The sequence below is a fragment of the Delphinapterus leucas genome, chromosome 5 (assembly GCF_059928025.1).
Source record: "Delphinapterus leucas isolate spDelLeu-1000000601 "Yukka" chromosome 5, BTC_Dleu_Yukka2, whole genome shotgun sequence".
Lineage (NCBI taxonomy): Eukaryota > Metazoa > Chordata > Mammalia > Artiodactyla > Monodontidae > Delphinapterus > Delphinapterus leucas.
This window is the reverse complement of record NC_143133.1, coordinates 30,282,339-30,302,099: the sequence shown is the minus strand read 5'-3', so window position 1 is coordinate 30,302,099 and position 19,761 is coordinate 30,282,339. Positions and strand designations below refer to the sequence as shown.

Sequence of the window (19,761 nt, the reverse complement as noted above, 5' to 3'; positions counted from 1 at the left end):
GATAGCCACAGTATGGGGTGGGGCAGGAATAGGGTAGGGGTGGAAGGCATTAATTAAAGTCCAGAGACAGTAATTGAAATGATGGAACTAGTGGGTAGGATATAGAGAAAGTCAGTTATCCTGGTTGAAGCATTACATTCCTGTTGGGAAAAAGGTAAGGAAAGCAATAAAATATATTTTATGAGAAGCCTTGACATTTAAGCAGAGAAGATATGAACCACTCTAGATTCCTGAATGTAGATTCCAAATGTGCCAGTTACAGGTTTCCTTTTTTACTTTCATGTTTGTTCCTACTTGATTTGAGTTAGTATACTTTGCCTCTTTTATGCTTGATAATTTTGAGAAAAGTAGCTATACTGGGTTTCTGATTAGGGAGTTTTAATATTTTGTTATTGTTATTTTTAGGTTTTTTACATTTGGATTGGAAAAAGCTGTGACAGTAACTTTATAGAGGATGTGCTCGGGTATCCGAATTTTGCATCAATACCACAGAAAATGGTCAGTGGATTTTGTGTACTTGTTTAAAATTTGTTTTGTGAGATAAAATTCCCATGAGTCACATTTTAACCATTTTAAAGTGTACAGTGCATTAGTTTTTAGTATATTCACAATGTTTACAACCATTTCCAGTATCTAATTTCAGAGCATTCACCTCAAAAAGAAACCTATATCCCCCAGTTATTCCTTTCTTTTTTTTTTAATTTAATTTTATTTATTTTTTTATACAGCAGGTTCTTATTAGTCATCAATTTTATACACATCAGTGTATACATGTCCATCCCAATCGCCCAATTCATCCCACCACCACCACCACCACCCCGCCACTTCCCCACTTGGTGTCCATACGATTGTTCTCTACATCTGTGTCTCAACTTCTGCCCTGCAAACCGGTTCATCTGTACCATTTTTCTAGATTCCACATACATGCGTTAATATACGATATTTGTTTTTCTCTTTCTGACTCACTTCACTCTGTTTGACAGTCTCTAGATCCATCCACGTCTCTACAAATGACCCAATTTCGTTCCTTCTTATGACTGAGTAATATTCCATGGTATATATGTACCACATCTTCTTTATCCATTCATCTGTTAATGGGCATTTAGGTTTCTTCCATGACCTGGCTATTGTAAATAGTGCTGCAATGAACATTGGGGTTCATGCGTCTTTTTGAATTATGGTTTTCTCTGGGTATATGCCCAGTAGTGGGATTGCTGGGTCATATGGTAATTCTCTTTTTAGATTTTTAAGGAACCTCCATACTGTTCTCCATAGTGGCTGTATCAATTTACATTCCCACCAGCAGTGCAAGAGGGTTCCCTATTCTCCACACCCTCTCCAGCATTTGTTGTTTGTAGATTTTCTGAAGATGCCCATTCTAACTGGTGTGAGGTGATACCTCACTGTAGTTTTGATTTGCATTTCTCTAATAATTAGTGATCTTGAGCAGCTTTTCATGTGCTTCTTGGCTATCTGTATGTCTTCTTTGGAGAAATGTCTATTTAGGTCTTCTGCCCATTTTTGGATTAGATTGTTTGTTTTTTTAATATTGAGCTACATGAGCTGTTTATATATTTTGGGGATCAATCCTTTGTTGATTCGTTTGCAAATATTTTCTCCTAAGAGTAGTCTTTTCATCTTGTTTATGGTTTCCTTTGCTGTGCAAAAGCTTTTAAGTTTCATTAGGTGCCATTTGTTTATTTTTGTTTTTATTTCCATTACTCTAGGAGGTGGATCAAAAAAGATATTGCTGTGATTTATGTCAAAGAGTGTTCTTCCTATGTTTTCCTCTAAGAGTTTTATAGTGGCTGGTCTTATATTTAAGTCCCTAATCCATTTTGAGTTTATTTTTGTGTATGGTGTTAGGGAGTGTTCTAATTTCATTCTTTTACATGTAGCTCTCCAGTTTACCCAGCACCACTAATTGAAGAGGCTGTCTTTTCTCCATTGTATATCCTTGCCTCCTTTGTCATAGATTAGTTGTCCATAGGAGCGTGGGTTTCTCTCTGGGCTTTCTATCTTGTTCCATTGATCTGTGTTCCTGTTTTTGTGCCAGTACCATATTGTCTTGATTACTGTAGCTTTGTAGTATAGTCTGAAGTCAGGGAGCCTGATTCCTCCAGCTCCATTTTTTTTCCCTCAAGACTGCTTTGGCTCTTCGGGGTGTTTTGTGTCTCCATACAAATTTTAAGATTTTTTGTTCTAGTCCCATATAAAATACCACTGGTACTTTGATAGGGATTGCATAGATTCTGTAGATTCTTTGGGTAGTATAGTCATTTTCACAATATTGATTCTTCCAATCCAAGAACATGGTATATCTCTCCATCTGTTGGTATCATCTTTAATTTCTTTCATCAGTGTCTTATAGTTTTCTGCGTACAGGTCTTTTGTCTCCCGAGGTAGTTTTATTCCTAGGTATTTTATTCTTTTTGTTGCAATGATAAATGGGAGTGTTTCCTTAATTTCTCTTTCAGATTTTTCATCATTAGTGTATAGGAATGCAAGAGATTTCTGTGCATTAATCTTGTATTCTGCAACTTTACCAATTTCATTGATTAGCTCTAGTAGTTTTCTGGTGGCATCTTTAGGATTCTCTATGTATAGTATCATGTGATCTGCAAACAGTGAGTTTTACTTCTTCTTTTCCAATTTGTATTCCTTTTATTTCTTTTTCTTCTCTGATTACCAAGGCTAGGACTTCCAAAACTATGTTGAATACTAGTGGTGAGAGTGGACATCCTTGTCTTGTTCCTGATCTTAGAGGAAATGCTTTCAGTTTTTCACCATTGAGAATGATGTTTGCTGTGGGTTTGTCGTATATGGCCTTTATTATGTTGAGGTAGGTTCCCTCTCTGCCCACTTTCTGAAGAGCTTTTATCATAAATGGGTGTTGAATTGTGTCGAAAGCTTTTTCTGCATCTGTTGAGATGATCATATGGTTTTTATTCTTCAATTTGTTAATATGGTGTATCACATTGATTGATTTATATGTATAGAAGAATCCTTGCATCCCTGGAATAAATCCTACTTGATCATGGTGTATGGTCCTTTTAATGTGTTGTTGGATTCTATTTGCTAGGTTTTTGTTGAGGATTTTTGCATCTATAATCATCAGTGATATTGGTCTGTAATTTTCTTTTTTTGTAGTATCTTTGTCTACTTTTGGTATCAGGGTGATGGTGGCCTCATAGAACGAGTTTGGGAGTGTTCCTTCCTCTGGAATTTTTTGGAAGAGTTTGAGAAGGATAGGTGTTAGCTCTTCTCTAAGTGTTTGATAGAATTCACCTGTGAAGCCATCTGGTCCTGCACTTCTGTTTGTTAGAAGGTTCTTAATCACAGTTTCAGTTTCATTACTTGTGATTGGTGTGTTCATATTTTCTATTTCTTCCTGGTTCAGTCTTGGAAGGTTATACCTTTCTAAGAATTTGTCCATTTCTTCCAGGTTGTCCATTTTCCTGGCATGGAATTGCTTGTCGTAGTCTCTTAGGATGCTTTGTATTTCTGCGGCGTCTGTTGTAACTTCTCCTTTTTCATTTCTAACTTTATTGATTTGAGTCCTCTCCCTCTTTTTCTTGATGAATCTGGCTAATGGTTTATCAATTTTGTTTATCTTCTCAAAGAACCAGCTTTTAGTTTTATTGATCTTTGCTATTGTTTTCTTTGTTTCTATTTCATTTATTTCTGCTCTGATATTTATGATTTCCTTCCTTCTGCTAACTTCGGGTTTTGTTTGTTCTTCTTTCTCTATTTCCTTTAGGTGTAAGGTTAGATTGTTTATTTGAGATTTTTCTTGTTTCTTGAGGTAGGCTTGAATAGCTATAAACTTCCCTCTTAGAACTGCTTTTGCTGCATCCCATAGGTTTTGGATCGTCGTGTTTTCATTGTCATTTGTCTCTAGGTATTTTTTGATTTCCTCTTTGATTTCTTCAGTGATCTCCTGGTTATTTAGTAACGTATTGTTTAGCCTCCATGTGTTTGTTTTTTTACGTTTTTTCCCTGTAATTCATTTCTAGTCTCATAGCATTGTGGTCAGAAAAGATGCCTGATATGATTTCAGTTTTCTTAAATTTACTGTGGCTTGATTTCTAACCCAAGGTGTGATCTATCCTGGAGAATGTTCCGTGCACACTTGAGAAGAAAGTGTAATCTGCTGTTTTTGGATGGAATGTCCTATAAATATCAATTAAATCTATCTGGTCTATTGTGTCATTTAAAGCTTCTGTTTCCTTATTTATTTTCATTTTGGATGATCTGTCCCTTGGTGTAAGTGAGGTGTTAAAGTCCCCCACTATTATTGTGTTACTGTCAATTTCCTCTTTTATAACTGTTAGTAGTTGCCTTATATATTGAGGTGCTCCTATGTTGGGTGCATATATATTTATGATTGTTATATCTTCTTCTTGGATTGATCCCTTGATCATTATGTAGTGTCCTTCCTTGTCTCTTGTAACAGTCTTGATTTTAAAGTCTATTTTATCTGATATGAGTATTGCTACTCCAGCTTTCTTTTGATTTCCATTTGCATGGAATATCTTTTTCCAACCCCTCACTTTCAGTCTGTATGTGTCCCTAGATCTGAAGTGGGTCTCTTGTAGACAGCATATAGATTGTTTTTGTATCCATTCAGCAAGCCTGTGTCTTTTGGTTGGAGCATTTAATCCATTCATGTTTAAGGTAATTATTGATGTGTATGTTCCTATGACCATTTTCTTAATTGTTTTGGGTTTGTTTTTATAGGTTCTTTCTTCTCTGTGTCTCCCACTTAGAGAAGTTCCTTTAGCATTTGTTGTAGAGCTGGTTTGGTGGTGCTGAATTCTCTTAGCTTTTCTTGTCTGTAAATCTTTTGATTTCTCCATCGAATCTGAATGAGATCCTTGCTGGGTAGAGTAATCTTGGTTGTAGTTTCTTCCTTTGCATCACTTTAAGTATATCATGCCACTCCGTTCTTGCTTGTAGAGCTTGTGCTGTGAAATCGGCTGTTAACCTTATGGGATTTCCCTTGTATGTTATTTGTCGTTTTTCCCTTGCTGCTTTCAGTAATTTTTCTGTGTCTTTAATTTTTGCCAAGTTGATTACTATGTGTCTCTGTGTGCTTCTCCTTGGGTTTATCCTGTATGGGACTCTCTGTGCTTCCTGGACTTGGGTGGCTGTTTCCTTTCCCATGTTAGGGAAGTTTTCGACTATAATCTCTTCAGATATTTTCTTGGGTCCTTTCTCTGTCTCTTCTCCTTCTGGGACCCCTATAATGCGAATGTTGTTGCGTTTAATTTTGTCCCAGAGGTCTCTTAGGCTGTTTTCATTTCTTTTCATTCATTTTTCTTTATTCTGTTCCACAGCAGTGAATTCCACCATTCTGTCTTCCAGGTCACTTATCCGTTCTTCTGCCTCAGTTATTCTGCTATTGATTTCTTCTAGTGTAGTTTTAATTTCAGTTATTGTATTGTTCATCTCTGTTTGTTTGTTCTTTAATTCTTCTAGGTCTTCTAGATGCAACATTTCTTGCATCTTCTCGATCTTTGCCTCCGTTCTTTTCCTGAGGTCCTGGATCATCTTCACTATCATTATTCTGAATTCTTTTTCTGGAAGGTTGCCTATCTCCACTTCATTTAGTTGTTTTTCTGGGGTTTTTTCTTGTTCCTTCATGTGGTACATAGCCCTCTGCCTTTTCATCTTGTCTATCTTTCTGTGAATGTGGGTTTTGTTCCACAGGCTGCAGGATTGTAGTTCTTCTTGCTTCTGCTGTCTGCCCTGTCGTGGATGAGGCTATCTAAGAGGCTTGATGGGAGGGATGGGTGGTGGGTAGAGCTGACTGTTGCTCTGGTGGGCAGAGCTCAGTAAAACTTTAATCCGCTTGACTGCTGATGGGTGGGGCTGGGTTCCCTCCCTATTGGTTGTTTGGCCTGGGGCAACCCAACACTGGAGCCTACCTGGGCTCTTTGGTGGGGCTAATGCCAGACTCTGGGAGGGCTCACGCCAAGGAGTACTTCCCAGAACTTCTGCTGCCAGTGTCCTTGACTCCACGGTTGACCACAGCCACCCCCCGCCTCTGCAGGAGACCCTCCAACACTAGCAGGTAGGTCTGGTTCAGTCTCCCCTGGGGTCACTGCTCCTTCCCCTGGGTCCCGATGCACACAGTACTTTGTGTGTGCCCTCCAAGAGTGGTGTCTATTTCCCCCAGTCCTGTTGAAGTCCTGCAATCAAATCCCACTAGACTTCAAAGTCTGATTCTCTAGGAATTCCTCCTCCCATTGCCGGACCCCCAGGTTGGGAGGCCTGATGTGGGGCTCAGAACCTTCACTCCAGTGGGTGGACTTCTGTGGTATAAGTGTTCTCCAGTCTGTGAGTCACCCACCCAGCAGTTATGGGATTTGATTTTGCTGTGATTGCGCCCCTCCTACTGTCTCACTGTGGCGTCTCCTTTGTCTTTGGATGTGGGGTATCTTTTTTGGTGAGTTCCGGTGTCTTCCTGTCGATGACTGTCCAGCAGCTAGTTGTGATTCTGGTGTTCTCGCAAGAGGGAGTGAGAGCACGTCCTTCTACTCCGCCATCTTGGTTCCTAATCCCAGTTCTTCCTTTCTATTTTCCCGTGGCGACCACTAGTTTACTTTCTGTCTCTTCGGATTTGCCTGTTCTGGACAATTCATAGACAGTATATGGAATCACACAATATGCAGCCTTTTGTGTTTGACTTCTTTTACTTCTCACAGTATTTTCAAGGTTCATCCATGTTGTAGTATGTATCTGTAGTTCATTCTTTTTTATGACTAAATAATAGTCCATTGTATGGATATACCACATTCTGTTTATCCAGTAATCTGTTCATGGGCATTTGGGTTATTTCTACTCTGGGGCTGTTGTGAATAGTGCTGCCACGAACAGTTCACGTAGAAGTGTTTGTGTGAACATCTGTTTTCAAGCTTTCTTGGGTATGTAACTAGGAGTGGAATTGCCGGGTCATATGGTAAACTCTAAGTTTAACTTTTTGAGCAACTGCCAGACTGTTTTCCAACAGCTTTAACTTCTCTAATTGAAATTATTCTGCTGATAATAAACATAATTTCTTCAGTAGGCCTTTACTGTATGTGTGTTAGTACCAAAGAAATATGATTCTGAAAGCAGTTCTCTATACTTAATGGAAAAGGCCTACCTTATTGTAAATATATCCTTTCTCCTAAATGAATATAAAGTCAATGTGATTCTTACCACATTTGCTGTTTGATTTATTTTTTTTAATTTGACACATTAATCCCAGAGTTCATTTCTAAGACTCAACAAATGAGGATAATAAGGAAAAGTTTGAAAAGAGAGAATACTATCAGCAACGGGGAAATCATGTGAAAAACAGGTCCTGCTAAATAAAATAGTAAACTTTATTTTATAGCTGTATCTATGCACTGTGATGCTGGCACAATAAACATATCAGTGGAACAGAACAGAGTACAGAAATGGATCTAATTCATGAAAAATAGAATGTGGTAAAGATTGCATTTCAAATCACTGAAAAAATGGAATATTAGAAAAATAATATTTATTATATTAAAATGGGTAAGGCCTTTGTAAGTCAGTGGTAGAAAAGGTTAAAGAATCTGAGAGCATAAAAATAAAACATTTCTATCTGGTAAAATAAATAAAGCCAAAAGACAACCAAATCAGAAGATTATCAGTAACTCATATGACTGGAAAGGGGCTTATTTCTCTAGGATAAGAAGTTCTCTTACAAATCTTTAAGAAAAGGACACCCGCACTCCCTCAAATAAGAAAAGAAAAATGAGGAATGATTTGAACAGGTAATTCATGGGCAGAAGATATAGTAGTGGCCATATGAAACAGTGTTCAACTTCATTTGTAATTAAGAAAACAAAATAACAGTGTAGCATATCAGATTTTTGCCAGCTGGTAAAATTTTTTTAAATTTGATAACAGGCAGTAATGCAGAGGGACTAGGTCAACAGGCCTGTCAAATACTATTGATTGGACTCTACATTTACACAGTCTTTTGGAGGATCATTTGACAATATCTGTTCAAATTAAAATCACACAGTGTATAAAACAGTAAATTATTTACTCCTAAGAATATATCCTATAGGTATATTCATGGAAGTATTTATATGTACACATATACTTGTAGCATTAAATAAATAATATCTATGCATCTGTTAAAAAGAATACAACCTGAAGAGAGAATAATGCGCAAAGAGTAGACTTTTTAGGTATCTAAAATAGTCTTGCATATAGTGTTTAAATATATTTACACATTCACACTATTCTTTAAAATTCCTTGCCCTTAAATTTTAAGGACTAAAGAAAACATAAAATTCCCTAAGAATGCCTATTATTAGAATAGGGTATAATGTATAGTTGTTTATAAGTGAAATTGGAGCTTAGTGATAGCCCCCTTGTCTTGAATACTTCCTTTAGAAGAAACATACAAAGTGTAACAATATATGTGAAATACTAATCATTGTGTATGTTTTATTGACTTGTCTGGAAAAAAGTATAATATTCAGGTAAAATGTCAGTCACATACTTATCAGTAAGTGTATCTGTGACTTAGAAAAACATAACCAGATGCATCGACAGTGTAAATTTCACATGTTTGGTTGCTGCTGTTTGGGCTGGGGATCGAGTGCTGGCAGTTGGTTGGTGATAGTGGCAGTCATGATTGAGTCCTAACACTGCCTAAGTCTCTGAGAAAGGAAATAATCTCCTAATTACATTTTTTACCAGACACATCTTCCAGAGCTAGACACCCTTTCATCAGAAAGAGCTAGATCCTTTATAACCTGGCTTAGAGACAACAGACCATTAAACCCAATTCTTCACGTGGTAAAGTAAGTACTTCTATAACGTAATTATGAAATTGTCTTATCCTGTCCAGTCTTTGTGAAATTGTTTGTCTTCAAAAGCAAATTTTAAATAATAATATCAAAATACCTTCTAGTGGTAGAATGCTATTACTTGATTAACATCCCCTACTCATTTTCAAGTTCCTATGAATTAGTCATTTTTTTTGATGTATAAGTATTCTTTTTAATAGTATGCATTATAGATAAAAACCCCTTTTTCTTCTTCAGAGATGAGAGTCCTGCCAAAACAGAATTTTTTCAACATTTGATTGAAGACCGGACAGAAGCCGCATTCTCTTACTATGAATTTTTGCTTCACGTTCAGCAACAGATTTGTAAGTGAAGTGGAATAAAATTGAATAAGAAGAAAATGGTCTATAACCTAGGTAAAGTGTAATCTGTCAGAGAAGCACATAGGAAAGTTGAAATGTAGGCATTTGTTGTTACAAGAGACAATGTGTAGCATAGCACCTGGTCTGAGGCTTTGGCAAAAGGTAAAGAGGAAGAAATAACTTGACAGATTTTTTTCATCCTAAATTAATGGTAAGGATGATGCTGTTTCGCGAAGTATATTTTGAATTGGTTTCCACACATTTCCAGTAGTGCAGCAGTACAGTGCTCTGTTCATTGCAAGTCGGCAAACTTACGTAGTTATGTGGGATGATATGTCATAATGTAATATTAGATAAATTCCCTTTTCTTATAATTAATATAACATTTCTGGACTTGAACTCTGACAAGAGATGCCAAAAGGCAGTGGTTCCGTGTTGTTTATATGAATTACTTTTTAACAAGGAATGATTCATATTCATTAAATGAATTCAGTATTTTCCCTGTAAAAACAATAGAGTTTCAGTACATGAACTATAGAAAACAATATATATATAATGTACATAAATGTTACATTTGTAAAGAAAATGTAAAAATGTAACTACAGAATATGAATTGCTTAAACTGTGCTGCATTGTTGGATGACAACTCTTTTGGTGGCAGTTAGAGAATGAGGTTGACTAACGCATATTACGAATTGAGTCCACAAAAGAAACACAAAACTCTTTGTAATTCTGTTAAATCTTTTATGTGGATTTATTTATGATCAGCCTACTAATTAAAAATATTTTGCTTGACAATATGGCTTTTGGTCTTTGTGTGTTTGTGGTTGGGGAGTGTTGGTGGTATTTTTACATATAGGATGTATTGAATTTACTGCTTGGGGAAATGCAGTGATACCGCATTTCACTAGGTAATATATGTGAATATGTTTTCATTAATTTGTGGACATTATCAAGTACTTATTCTGTTTGTATTCTAAAAAACCACTACTTTCAAAACACACATGATTATTGACTAATCATAACCTTAATTTGTTTTTCTTGGTTAAATTAGGCATTTTTTCCTGCACATGCATAGCAAGAAAATTTTTATAACGTTGTGACTATCCTGTTGAATTGACTTTAAGATTACCATCTTGAACTTTGAGAGTGATTTTATTCTGATGGAAAAAAAAAACTCATTTACTAACAGCTTATTTACTATAAAAACTGTTCATGATCCATTAGCTTGTAAATAAAATTTTATTATAAACACTGTGGAAGTCCCATTGATGAACTTTGGAAGGAAAAAGGCTCTCGATGTGCGTGGTGAGTGATTTCTACCGGTTTGTGTTTGGTGGACCTCTTTTCTTTGGATAAAAATAAAAGTACTCTCTCGCATTCCCTGCTAGAAATGAGAGGTTAAATGACTCACCCCGGATGACGTTACTAATTAGCGGCCGAGCCAATAGTAGACGTCAGATGCTCTGCACACCCACCACCTTCTCCCAGCCGTCCCCACACCGTGCTGCATCCGGGAGGGGACTCTTGTGGGACGCGAGGATCGACTGCAGTACTCCAAGGGCAACCGAGTACTGTAATTTTACAATGCAAAGTATCGTGTTTCTGCTTTAAGAAAGATGAAATGTTTTGTCTTTGGATAGTTTGTTCCTCAGTTAATAAGTACTTATAAGTACTAATCCTTGCTAGATACTGTTCTAGGCCCAAAACACATAAAATCCCTGCTTTCACAGAGCTTACACTGCAGAGTGAGCTTGTGGAGGACTGGGGGAAAGACAGTACGTTTATATGTAGGGTGTGGTGAATGTAACGGAGAAAAGTGAAGCCAGATAAGGAATCCAGAATGCTGGTTTTAGCACGGGCTCCAGCAGCGGCTGCAGCTCCTCTTCAGCCTCGAGCCGCTCCGGAAGTTCCAGCAGCTCCCCTGGCTCTCCGAGCCCTTCTCGGCGCAGGCATGACAGCGGGCGACGTTCCCGCTCCAAATCCAAACCACCCAAAAGAGATGAAAAGGAAAGGAAACGGCGGAGCCCTTCCCCTAAACCCACCAAAGTGCACGTTGGAAGGCTCACCAGGAATGTGACCGAGGATCATATGGAGATATTCTCCACCTACGGGAAAATTAAAATGATTGATGTGCCTGTAGAAAGGATGCACCCCCATCTGTCTACAGGCTACGCATATGTGGAGTGTGAGAATCCAGATGGAGCTGAGAAGGCGCTGAAGCACGCGGACGGAGGACACATCGATGGCCAGCAGATCACTGCTGCCGCTGTGCTGGCCCCCTGGCCTCGGCCACCCCCCAGGCGATTCAGCCCTCCCAGGATGGAGAGTGCCGCCACCGCCTCCCATGTGGCGCAGGCCCCCCCCCCCCGCCACGGAGGAGGAGAAGGTCGCGTCCCCCTCGGCGCAGGTCCCCCGGCCGCCGCAGCCCCAGGAGCTGCTCCAGCTTCAACTCCTCCCGATGCGCAGGGCCACCGAAGCTCTGCCCTGTGACTTGTATTCCCGCCAACTCACTTTTGTCACTTTTCTAGACGAAGGAGGATCGGTAGGAAAGAAATCCCTTACCCGGGCAGGCCTCGAAGGTGAAGGCAGTAATTGCCACGTTTCCCCTGGCGGCAGAGTTCCGGCTGCAGGAGCGTTGTTGGTTAGGGGGCGTGCTTATAAAGATGCCCTCCAGTTTTCTGGCTAAAGCTTCCGCATTTCTTGTTCCTGACAGGCAGTTTAGTGGCAGAGCCGCAGGGATGAGCAGGGGGCTCCAGGAGGTGGTACAGCCCCAGCCTGGGAGCATGTTTTCCCATTCCACAGATGACCTGGGGCCCATCTGGTGGCCTGCTCGTGCACTAACCTGTTGGCCTGCAGGGTCCCACAGGAAAGGTGTGCTTTTACGCAACTGCCGTTCTTGTTAGCCTGGCCGTGCTCCCCTGCATGAGTCCTTTTCTGACCTCTAGGGCCAAATACCCAAAATGGTTCTTTTCACGTGTACTTATGTTGTACACACACATACACACACCCATGTCTCCCTTTCTCTCTGAAACTGGTAAGTTGAGAGTCAACTCTGTCGGGTCATCACAGAACCCCCCCCCACCCCCCGCCGCGTTGTGTTGGTATACATGGTGGGTCGTGCAGGTTACCTTGGCAACGTGTACATTGTTTTTTTGGCTTTTATTGTACAGTCAGTACTATACATTTTCTGTTTGGAGTTTTGTAACTTTGTAGCATTTCAGATAATATTGTGTTTGTACCTTGTTGTGTAGAGAAAAGAATCGCGTTGAATAAACCTAGGGTTAGAGTGCAGCTGGAGTGTTGGGTTCACAGCCTCCTTCCTGCCCCTTGGCCCCAAAGGCAGCTTCAGTTGTGAGGTAATTAAACATGATTGTCTTAAAAAAACAAAAACAAAAACAAAGAATGCTGGTTTTGATAGTAACTAGGGAAGGCCCTTCCGAAAAGGTGATGGTTGAGCAGAGCCCTAAAGCCACGTGGCTGTCTGGAAGAAACCGTCCAGGGGGGACCTTTGCAGTGAGTGAATGTGGAAGTTAGCTCTGATCACTCTGATTTTCCCTGTAAAAGAAGCAATTGGAGTTATCAGCTGCGAAAGGGGAAGGAGTGTGAGATTCCAAGAAATAGTCGCCTAGGAGAGTGAGAGATCCGACTGACCAGTCAAGCAGCACTGAGGGCCCTTCTTGCGATGTGAGCCATGAACTTCAAGTGAACCCAGTTAGCATGCCTCTTCCTTCTAGCCACATTCACTACCTGGTGGAAAGTTGGGTTTAAGTTGGAACAGAAGAGCAAGGGAATTGAGGATGTATACAAGGAAGATACTGTGTCATTTAAGTGAAAGGGGCACATACTGAGTGATGGATAGAAAAAGGTCATGGGCTTAGTAGTTTGGAGGTCCTGTTGAGGTCAGAGAGCTGTTAGGGTATGGATACCAGAGGGAATGAGCTGGAAAGATAGGAAGTGGTGGTCAGGATATGGGATGCTTGGCATTGAGATTTGAGGGAAGTTTAATCTGGATGTCTACAAATGAGGAGCAGAGGGATGGATGCCCACCTCGCTGGGGTTTGAGATCAGAAACAGCCACCTTGAAAGGCTTTGTCCTCTGAAGACGGCCAGACTTCAGTTAGAGAATGTGAAGACTGACATCAACAAGAACATTGGCCTGAGGAGATTGGTCCTCGTGGGGAGTATACAGATAATCATCCTCATCACCTCCTGGGCAGCAAGCCTCTGGCCATTTGTTTTGTGAGGCGGGAAGTTGACGAGAGGAAGGGGCATGCTTACCAGGAGTTCTCTGAGCCCCTTTTCAACTAATTGAAACTGTCATTAAAGTCGGCAGTTTAAGAGTATCCCAGGTGATGTGAAAATCTCCTAATCCCTTACTAGAACCATTGTTTAATAGGAACATACAATTTGATTTATAGTTTACATACTGCTCTTAAAGAATATATCCATAGCACAAATCAAGAGCATTGATGGAAAAAGAATTCTATTTTTTATTTATACATTGATGTATATTTGTGTGCTAAAACCTATTTGAAAGCCATTTATAGCTTGAATCTGTTGTAGTCAACCCATGAGGCTATAAAATGCACATATTAGCAAAGTGTTGTTAAGAAAACTATGAGTCCTCTATTCAAAGTAACTTTTGAAGACACTAAAAATACTTTTAAAGGCCAAAAGAAGATGAAAACTAACGAAGCTGAAAGCAACACTGAAGATATTATTTAGGTGGAATTGCTAATCACTGAAAGAAGACAGTTTAAGATTTAAAAAAAAACAAAAACCTTATTCTTTGGCACATGAAACAGAGACCTCCTGAAAAATAATAAATGGTAGGTAGATATTTTATGAATCACTCATCTTTTTTTTTTTTTTTTTTGCGGTACGCGGGCCTCTCACCGCTGCGGCCTCTCCCGTTGCGGCGCACAGGCTCCGGACGCGCAGGCTCAGCAGCCATGGCTCACGGGCCCAGCCGCTCCGCGGCATGTGGCATCTTCTCGGACCGGGGCACGAACCCGTGTCCCCTGCATCGGCAGACGGACTCTCAACCACTGCGCCACCAGGGAAGCCCGAATCACTCATCTTTTATCTCTAAACTCAGAGATGGAATCTGCATCAACCAAAAAATTGGGTATCCTCTTCCTCCTGCCTTCTTGTAATACCTATGAGCAGCAGAGAAGTTAGCCTCGATTAGGAGACACAGAGGCTGTTAACGGATTGCCTTCTCATGGGTCATGAGCTGATCCAAAAATGAAAGCCCTTTCTTTAGTTTCCATTAGTAAACAATGCACAGTTTTGTAGATTTTCATGTCAATTTGGGGGCCAAAAAGCATTGCTTACCAGTAACCCACTAAATGAGTTGTTACAGATTGCTAAATTGGTAGTCACAAATGAAAATCACTGTTTTATTAAAGATTACTTGACACTCTACTTCTGTTCTCCTAAGAAACCTGGTTCCTGTGCAAGTTTGTAATTTTGCAAAAACTCCCTGAAGTGCGTGTATACAGATAATTCGGTTGCCACCTCCTCGGGAGCTTCTTGGGTGAAATCTAAAACGTGCCTCCACATATGCAGAGGGTAGGGAGAGGCCGAAGAAAGAGGCAGCCACTCCAGATTGGTAGGTGGCAGTTTTAATAAGCAAGGGAACTTACTTACAAGGCTTGTCTCGGGCGGCCACAAAACCAGTAGGACTCCACACCTACCTGCCAGAATCTTAAAAGTTTATATAGAGACCTTAACTGGCTTCAGTCACGTACACAGTCCAGGGAGCCTCAACACTGTATTTGTGTTTCAAGACTGGATCCTTGGAGCAGCTGCTGGGAGCAGGGAAAGCAAGCAGAATACAGAATCCAAGGCTAGGGGAGCGGGTGGGGAGCCTCCAGGTGCCAGGATCGACTGGCAGTCACGTCTTTTTGATGGCCTCCTCCAGCGACAGGTGCTATGCCACAGACAGTCTGTCAGACAACGGACAGAAACTACCCTACAGCTGGTGATCAGTCAGTTTTTATGAGTGCATCATCACTGCTCAGACATGTTCATGGTTTTAGTCAAGCGACTATTCTTGTTTTTCAGGTACCTATTATTTTCGCTCAATAGCCAATTAATTTGTTGATAATTTGATTAGGGTGTAGTGATGTATATGCTTATTTTTACACTATAATTGTCTAAAACTAGATTCTGAAATATACTTTTTGGTAGACGTAAAATGATTATACTCTCATCGTTAGAAATATGTATAACCTACCCTTCTACCTTGCTTATACACTCACTTTCTAAAAATATATATATTATTTATTTATTTGGCTGCACCGGGTCTTAGTTGCAGCACGTGGGCTCCTTAGTTGTGGCATGCAAACTCTTAGTTGTGGCATGCATGTGGGATCTAGTTACCCGACAAGGGATCGTACCTGGGCCCCTTGCACTGGGAGCGTGGCGTCTTATCCACTGCACCGCCAGGAAGCCCCTCTTCCTTGCTTGTAACACTTTATTGATGATGTGGCTGGTACATGTGTGCTAGTTTAAGTAATTTGTAAATATAATTATTAGGTTCTTTTAAAGTTAATAGGCTATGGCTTTATAATATTAAATCATGGTTAAGCCTATTCTCTTTAGAAATAAATAAAAAGCAATTTGTATATGTTTCTCTCAATTCTTTATTACATGGAAATTTGCTTTAGGTCAGGGATTTTACCTTGAGTCTTTTTAGTACTTCTTGTCTCCCAACTCACATATCCCCAAGCTCCTGTCCTTATATAGCTACGTAATAGAAACACGTTAAGTTAATTTAGTGGAAAACTTCTTAGCCTTTCTTACAATGGAGTCATTTCAGAATGACCCTTGGGAAAGCTGTAAAACACTGTACTAGTTTGGAAAGCCTGTCCCATATTTAATGAAGTTTTTATGGAATTTTTTCTATATTCCAATTTCTTTCAAATCCTGCTCTTTTGGGACTTAACGTTTTATGACTTGCATAGTAACAATAGGAAAGACCTATTAATATGTGCGTCCTATTGAAACCTGAGTGATTTTACTAGAATGAAAGATACTGTGCCTCTAGACTATCTCTTATTATCAGAAACTGATAGGTAATTATTTGCAGAGTCAAGAATAACAGGGAGACGGAGAGATGAAGGAATAAGATGTTTAAGCAAGAAAGGTCAAAGCTTAAAGCTGAGTTATTTAATTAGGACCCTGAGTACTGTGTCCCCAAGCAAATAAGGGGTCTGAAAAGGTGTTTTTCCCCAAAATCTAGTGAACCTAAGTTGTCTTCATAGAACTTACCACAATCTTTTGAGTGATAGTTTAGGAAGGAATGGGAACCAAAGTGGGATAGAGAATGGGTAGGAACCAGAAGGGTAACTGAAAGTAAAAGAAGATTGATTGTACATCACTATAGGGGCTGCCCTTCTCCATGTCCAGGCTTTGCATGTCCTTCTCCCCTTACTTGGAAACCCGTTCGATCCCTTCCTGGCTTCACTGACTGAACCCCACTCATCCTTAGAACTCAGCCTAAAGATCACCTCTTTCTGGCAGCCTTTCCTGACCACTCCCCCTCCTGTGTGTTTCCATAACACCTTCCGCTTTTCTCTGCCGTAGCCCTTGTCAGTATTATCATTGACATTCTCCTTTAACACAGGAACTATGTTCTCTCTTAAACTAAGGCAAGTGCCTCCCACACCCATGCCTGGCACATAATAGACATTCAGCAAATGTTTGTTGATTCAGTTTTAAATGATTCTAAGTTAGAGATAAAATGAGTTGAAGATCTGGAAACAGAAGTAAAGAAACAGTCTCTTTTGGATGAAAGAAGAAACATACTATACCATGCTGGATGGAAATTGAAAGAAAACCAGATGGATGCAATGGGAATAGCGCCAGAAGGTGGATATAAACCCCATGAAAATTCAGGAGTGTAACCACCTCTCAGGTTTCTGGAGCTTCAGGCGTCTGGAGCATGTTGCAAGATAGCCTCCAAAATGAAAGACAAGTCACTCCCCCCAGGTCACCTTCCACAACACCTCGTACAATGCTTGGTGACTTTTTGGGGTCTTAGAAGCTACATACGCCCCATTTCAATGTGCCACTCTGACCCATTTACCAAGTAACTGGTAAGGCTGCCAATCTGCAGTGCAGTCAGAGCAAGAGAAGGCTCTACGTCGAGGAAGGCTGTGGTGCAAACCGCTCTGCCCCTAGGGCTCTTTTGACCCAGCAAGTCTAACTGGAGTGTCTGTGGCAAATGCGAATGCCATGCGGGGCTCAACTGGAAATTACAGACCTCTCTAGGGTTCGGGAGCACAGCCATATCTTCTGCAAAAAAAACCCTTTTATCTCTTTGAGAACAGCTCCTAGACTGCTACTGAGCTGTGCACTGCAAGACGTTGGATGCCCGAAGCGAGTAATAAGATTGCACATGCCCAGAAGCAGTCTATCACTAAATGTGAACAGGATATAAGGTACCAGCCTCAGCTGTCCTGAAGCAAGTTGCATGAGCAGGTGGCTCGGATTCTTACGGCCACTCCTGCTGCATGGCCACCTTCCCTCAGTTCACATCCATGGTCTCATGAGCTATTTTCCTATGATCAGTTAAAGAAGGAAGAAAAAAACAGAGCCTCCTTTTAAGACAAAATTATGGCACCAACTGGACTGCTGTAGGACTAGTCTAGTGGTGAAGGGAAGTCCTTGTGGGCAGAATTTCAAGCCATACATTTGTCTAGACAATGAGACTCCCAAGGGATATAGGCCTACACAGCTTCATAGGCAAGTAGCTAACGGCTAGTTAAATGACCAGGGACTTGGAAGGAACAGGATTGGAAACTGGTGACAAAGGTTTAGAGAACAGGTATTCGGATGGATTTCACAGGGTGGCACTGTGAAGATATTTGTATTCCATGTGAACGTACACCACAGGGCATCTGCCGTGGAAATTGTCCACCTGATTCAGGTGAGCCATCTGTGACCGTCAGCCTCTTTCCTTAGTCACCCCAGTATTTGCTCAATGGCCTGTGTACAGATTTGCTTTACTTGCGAGGATAGAAGCTACGCTTGGGCTAAATACTATGGGCATCCCCTCGCCAAGGCTGAAATGGCTGCACTGCTGTATTCCTAACCTGTCCTCAGCTGAGACCTACTTTGATTTCTCAATATGACATTATTCCTTGGGGAAACAAGGCACCACATGATAGCAGGTTAATTACATTGGACCCTTCCGCCATGGAGCAGTTTGTCCTCAGTGGAATAGACACAAAGTCTGGGTATGGATTTTCCTACCCTGCCTGTAGCATTTCTGCCAACACCACCATCTATGGGCTTACAGAATTACCATGGGATTTCCACAATGTTTCTGATCAAGTAACTCATTTCACGGCAAAAGAAGTGTGGCAGTGGGAATTCACTGGTCTTACCACGACCTGTCACCCCCAAAAGCAGCTGGCCTGATAGAAAGGTGAAGACACAGAGTGACTTTTGATGTACTGTCCTACAGGATGCAACATATGCTTTGATTCCGAAACCAGCATTTTTCTCCCATAGCCAGGCCTGAAAATCAAGATGGGATCAGCATTCCATCTTAACCTATTCACAGAATTTTAGGGTCTTACTCCCCAAAGGAGCAAGCTTCCACCGAGGGACACAATATCGTTCCTACTGAATTGGAAGTTATGACTACCAGCTGACTGCTTGAGGCTCCTTATGCCAATAAGTCAGAAAGGGATTTATCCTGATTGTGAATAGGAATTAATTTGCTGCCATATAATGGGGTAGGGAGGACTATATCTGGAACCTATAGAAATTTCCAGACTGCCTCTTAATACTTCTACATTCAAAATTAATGGAACACTGGGAATTCCCTGGTGGTCCAGTGGTTAGGAGTCCGTGCTTCCACTGCAGGGGGCACGGGTTCGATCCCTGCTTGGGGAACTAAGATCCCACAAGCCGCACCATGTGGCCATAAATAAATAAATAAAACAAGAAAAGAATGTCAGCTTTAAAAAAAAATTAACGAAATACTACAGTAACCCAGTAAAAGAAGGGGTCACTGATGACATGACTCAAACTCTTCAAAAAATGAAGATTTCTGTCTCCCACTAGGTAAAGAATGCCAACCAACAGCCTGTACCGTGCTAAATAGAAAATGGTAAATGACCTGAGAGGTGCAATGTGAGCAAATTTGAGACTGAAAAGGAAGAACTCGATCCTAGCCCTGTATCTGTCATGTTATATTAGACCACCTCCAGTAGAAAGAAGTGTTTGAGAGCCAAACAGAACACAGTTTGAGCTCTAGTCCCTCTGCTAGCTGTGTGACCTGGGCCAAGTCCCTAAACTCTTCTGAGCCTGAGCAGTCCTCCTAGAGATGATAATCTTTTTTTTTTAATTTTAAAAAAATATTTATTTATTTAGGCTGTGCTGGGTCTTCGTTGTGGTGCACGGGTTTAGTTGTGGTATGTGGGATCTTAGTTCCCTGACCAGAGATTGAACCTGAGCCCCCGGCATTGGGAGCTCGGAGTCTTAACCACTGAACCACCAGGGAAGTCCCTAGAGATGATAGTTCTGTGGTAAGAGTTTTGTGAGAATTATATGGAACA

At 40.6% G+C, this 19,761-nt stretch overlaps 1 protein-coding gene and 1 pseudogene across 6 annotated transcripts in view; both read left to right on the top strand.

Moving 5' to 3' along the window:
• SEC24B (SEC24 homolog B, COPII component) overlaps positions 1 to 9,979 on the top strand; it is a 94,179-nt gene extending 84,200 nt beyond the window's left edge. For all 6 annotated transcript variants that reach the window (XM_022567114.2, XM_022567116.2, XM_022567115.2 and 3 more), the window contains 3 exons: positions 406 to 498; positions 8,731 to 8,834; positions 9,078 to 9,979. In XM_022567114.2, the coding sequence (XP_022422822.2) occupies positions 406 to 498; positions 8,731 to 8,834; positions 9,078 to 9,192 (312 nt within the window). In that variant the 3' untranslated portion in view covers positions 9,193 to 9,979. The remainder of the gene's footprint in view (positions 1 to 405; positions 499 to 8,730; positions 8,835 to 9,077) is intronic.
• Positions 9,980 to 10,600: 621 nt separating this feature from the next.
• On the top strand, positions 10,601 to 19,373 carry LOC149749109 (uncharacterized; annotated as a pseudogene).
• The last annotated feature ends 388 nt before the right edge of the window (positions 19,374 to 19,761 follow it).